Genomic DNA, 5,226 nt, shown 5'->3' on the forward strand with positions numbered 1-5,226 from the left:
ACTTGACAGGTGGGTACAAATCGGTCCAACAACTTGTAAAATACCCAATTTAATGTGATAACTTGACAAAAAGGCGCATTCACAGTCCAAACATTATACAACAGTGTAACTAACACAAGGTCTCAATAAAGAGTATATTCACGTTAGAACAAATTATTAAGTATTATTTGACTATTGATTTTCATGATGCACCTGCGTGGCAATGTATTTGGCCAAGATAAGAACCATCTAGTTTAGAAATTAATGTTATGTCTTTATTTTAATTACTTTTGTATAGTGATTTAATTTTTCTTAAAACTATTTAATTTGTACATAGTTGAAAAACAACAACTGGATTACCATCAATAATTTCCATTTATAAAATTTAAGAATTATTAACATTAATCTACTTTGCTTAATATGTTGCTGTTGTAATTGTGGTTAAAATAATTTTGGACACCGATGGTCTGACGGTAATGAAAATAGAAGTGACGTGGCTTAATGTGGTCGCTGAGAAATAGGAGTAAATGATTTTTAGTGGATTTTATATAGATTATTACTAGGGGAGTTTTTGAGCAAAGAGTCATGGGAAACCACAAAGGGAGAGGAAGAGGTGTTAATGGGTATCTTCTAGTGTAGATAAAGTTGTGCCGTGCAAATGGGTCACTCTCCCTCAACTCAATCGTCTCCTTAGACTTGTTTGAGTGTGTCACCCTCATCATAGCTAGTAACCTATAGCGAACTTATATGTTAGATTAATTAATTGTACGAGGGGTCAATGTACGTAGCCCAATTACCTCAGAAAACGTAATAATACATTGTATTATATCAATCAATCTTCATAAAAATAAGTGTATTTAATTTTTTGCCAGGTTGTTACCATTTACTAGACGATATAGATCGGGTGCCCAAAATGATACCTAGATTTGTCTCCACGAGCAATTCAATGTTTAGACTGGTTGCTTTAGGGGTCACGTATGCAGCACAATTAATCACACTGGCCAAACTATTTTTTGTCCAAGAACTCACACTGGACAAACTATAAACTGCACTCTATTAAATTATATTTAATTAACAAAAATTGAGGTGTATTGGGATTGGACTTGTAAAACGACAATTCATTTTTGACCCTTGAACATCTGACTTAATAATTTACCAGTTTGTTATATTTACATATGTATATATAAGAACTGAAAATTGCTGATGATCAAAGTTATATTTCAGAGACCGAACAATGTGAGCTTTCATCCAGATGCGGAATATGCTTCATGCCAAGAAAGCAACATGAGAAATGTCTCCCCCCCCCCCCCCCCCCCCCCAAAAAAAAAAAATCGTTGAATCAACAAAGATAATGGTGAAGCATGTATTCAACTCATGCAATCTATCCATAGTTTCTTGGAAGTTTGGTCTTTGAAGCAAGCTTTAGCTTGTTGGACTATGCACGCGATTTTATAATTTTATATCTCATGAAATGGAGTATGAGTGGTGCTAATTAAGCGTACAACCCCATCAATGGCTGATCGTGATATTAATCCATCATACGCCACAATCCTCGCTCGCCAGTTCGGTGCCCGTCTCTCTCGCGCGTGGGAGAGGGATGGCCGCGGCCGCGACGTCGAGCGGCGGCGACGTCCGCATCCCGATCCCGTCCACGACGGCCACCACCACCCCAGACGCGATACGCGAGAGCTCCACGGCGCCGAGCCCCGTCCGCGGCGACGACGGCGCATCGACACCGCCGCGGCGGCTCAAGGCGCCGGCCGCGCTGCCAGCGGACGCGATGGCTCCGCCGCCGACGGCCATCGACAGGACGCTGGCGAGCGTGGCCAACCTCGCGAAGCTGCTGCCGACGGGCACGGCGCTGGCGTTCCAGTCGCTGTCCCCGTCCTTCACCAACCGCGGCGCGTGCCTCCCCTCCAACCGGTACCTCACCGCCGCGCTGCTCTACCTCTGCGTCCTCTCCTGCGTCTTCTTCTCCTTCACCGACAGCTTCGTCGGCGGCGACGGCAAGCTCTACTACGGCCTCGCCACGGTCAAGGGGTTCCTCGTGTTCAACTACACCGGCGACACCGGCAATGACGAGGAGGACGCCGAGCGCCGGAGGCAGGTGTTCAAGAACCTCCGCGGACTGAGGATACGGTGGGTGGACTACGTGCACGCTGTGTTTTCGGCCGTGGTGTTCCTGACGGTGGCGTTCAGCAACGCCGCCGTGCAGAGCTGCTTCTTCCCCACGTCCGGCGACAACGTGGATCAGATGCTGACCAACCTGCCCCTCGGCGCCGGGTTCTTCTCCACCATGGTGTTCCTTGTTTTCCCGACGACACGTAAGGGGATCGACCACACCGGCCCGTTCAGGGATGTTTAGTAACATGTGCTTTATTGTACTCCCTATGTTCCAAATTATAAGTCATTCCAAAAATTTTGGAGAGTCAAATCATTTCAAAGTTTGACCAAAATTATAGAGAGAAACACAAAGATTTATAACATCAAATAAGTATACTATAAAAATATAACTAACAAAGAATTTAATGATACTTAATTGATATCGTAAATATTATTATCTTATTGTATAAATTTGGTCAAATTTAGAAAATTTTGACTCTCCAAAATTCTTAAAATGACTTATAATTTGGAACGGATGGAGTACATTAGCACTGCAGCGAATTTGTGAATTTGTGGGTATGTAGCTCAAATTTAGAACCTGGCACCTGCAGGCAGTGGCGTTTTTGGCCCCGTTTGGTTTCTCCGTGCTACTTCCTAGCACGAATTTTTTTTGCATGCATGGAGTACTAAATGAAGTCTATTTATAAAACATATTTAGAGATGGGTGTAATTTTTCGCGATGAATCTAATGACGGTAATTAATCGATGATTGGCTACAGTGATGCTACAGTAACCATTCTCAAATCACACGGTCAAAGATCTCATTAGATTCTTCGAGTTTCCTAGCGCAGGGGTTCTGAAATTAGTTTTGTAAACTGACATTATTTAGTACCTCTAATTATTAGTCAAATTTGCTACAGTGCCAGTGTAGCACAAACCTAATAGGGCTTTGTGTGGGCGAAACTTAGCCTTCTTTCTTCCGGGTTGACATCTTTGTGTCAAACGTACATTTGGAGTCTCCATGTATGAAAAAGCCATCAATTTTCTTTTCTATCAATTTTGTATCCGTTTCTCATGGTCAATTTTTCCACTTTAATTTCTTTCTAGTGCCACATCATTGAAAAACACTATACTTCCGATGTTCGCTTTAGGGTATGATCTATCTATCTTAATACAATAGTGCCTGCTAAAGAAAAACCATGTTCGTCAAGAGGTTTTAAAAATTACTCTATTGTTGTTTTTTTTTCTTTTGAGGGATACTCTATTGTTGCTGAACTGGCGCCGGCTTCTCCTAGCTGCAGTCCGCCCAAGAGTTCGTCGCTCCTGGACTGTGGGTCTGTGGCCCAAGGGCTCCTGAATAGAGCTTGGGTCCGTGATATTACCATTGCGTTCACGGTCCAAGTTCTAATGGGCAACGTGCACGTTTGGAGCTTAATTGAGAGCCTATCTCGATAAGTTCATTTGGAAATGGACACTAGATACTGCTTTAGCACAGCTTCTGCATACAAAGCTTTCTTCATTGGGCAGCAATCCATCCCAGGAGCAAAAGTTCTAGGAAGGCAGGAGCACCGGCCCGTTGCATATTCTTTATCTGGTTGGTCTTGTATAGTTTCCAAAAAAAATTCCACAGTACCCATCACATTAAATATTCGAACACATGCATAGAGCATTAAATGTAATTGAAAAAATAATTAATTACACAGTCTAATTAATTAACATGAGCTGAATCTTTTAAACCTAATTAATTTATAATCGGATATTATTTGTCAAGTAACAATGAAATATACTACAGTATAAAAATCAACAACTTTTGTCAAGTAACAATTAATTCATAATTTGCTACATTGATGCTACAGTAACCATTCGCTAATCATATATTAAGATACCTCATTAGATTCGTCTCGCAGTTTAGCCCCAGGGTTCTGCAGTTAGTTTTATAATTAATATTTATTTAATACTTCTAAATACTAAAAAATCCCTGGGACTTTTTAAGTCCCTGTTCCAAAACACCCCCTAACTCCCTCACCAGCAATGATTGCTGATTTTGCTGAGTGGTGGGAAAGGTGAAAGGTCGCGAAAACAGATTATAATGATCACAGGAAAGGTTTTGACACGCTAGTGATCAGGCCCGTGTTTAGTTACAAAATTCAAAATTCCAAAAAAAAATTTCCGACACCTGCATGGAGACTTAAATCTAGATGAAATAAAAAACGTATTGCGATTGCTGTCTGTAAATGGCGAGACGAATCTAATGAACTTAATCAGGTTGTAATCAGACGCTAAATTGCTACAGTAATGCTACAATAACAACCTCTAATGACAGATTAATTAGGCTCATTAGATTCGTCTCGCGATTTACAGACAAATTCTGTAATTATTTTTGTGATTAGTCTATGTTTAATAATTCAAATGTAGAAATATGCATTTTCAAAAATTTTACGGAGCGCAACTAAACACCCCCAGGTCTCAGTACTCTGGGAGGAAATTTTTTTCTTCGAAAGGCCAGATATCCCGGCGTTAATTAATAAGAAGAGGCAGCAATACAGGTGCTAGAGGCACCAAGGTTTTACCCGATGGATAAGAAATTGAGGCCTCGTTTGATTTTTTAAGTTTCTGTCACATCAAATATTTGGATGTCAATTTGAATGTTCAGATGTTAATTTAAAATAAAACTAATTGCATAAGTTGTAATTAAGGCTCTAGATGAATCTATTAAGTATAATTAATACATAATTAATGGATGATTATTGTACCAGTGGTCAAATTATAGACTAATTAGGCTTAATAGATTCGTATTGTGATTAAGTCACGATTTATGAAATTAGTTTTGTAATATGTCTATATTTAATACTCCTAATTGATGTGTAATCATATGATGTGACAGGACTTATAAATTAAACTGAAAAAACCAAACTGAGCTGAATCAGGCTGGGGTATCGGAATAGCCCCACAATAAAAAAAAGAAAACCACACAGAGACTACTCGCTACTTCGCTAGGAGGTCTATTGACTAGAAAAGCCAGGTTCTTAGCACCTGCGGCGGTCCAAAGCCTTGAAGTATCCTTGATTTCTTCAACAATCTTGCTTGGTGGCTTCACTTCATCACTAAAAACTCTTCGATTCCTTTCACACCAGATTGACCAGG

General features: G+C 40.3%; 1 protein-coding gene across 1 annotated transcript; it reads left to right on the plus strand.

Annotated features, from left to right (window-relative positions):
• Positions 1-1,483: 1,483 nt before the first annotated feature.
• Positions 1,484-2,430, plus strand: LOC120710664 (protein DMP2-like). Its single transcript, XM_039996277.1, has one exon. It carries the CDS (start codon positions 1,577-1,579, stop codon positions 2,342-2,344), a length of 768 nt encoding a protein of 255 aa, XP_039852211.1. The 5' UTR covers positions 1,484-1,576; the 3' UTR covers positions 2,345-2,430.
• Positions 2,431-5,226: the final 2,796 nt, after the last annotated feature.

The sequence above is a fragment of the Panicum virgatum genome, chromosome 5K (genome assembly GCF_016808335.1).
Source record: "Panicum virgatum strain AP13 chromosome 5K, P.virgatum_v5, whole genome shotgun sequence".
Classification (NCBI taxonomy): Eukaryota; Viridiplantae; Streptophyta; class Magnoliopsida; order Poales; family Poaceae; genus Panicum; species Panicum virgatum.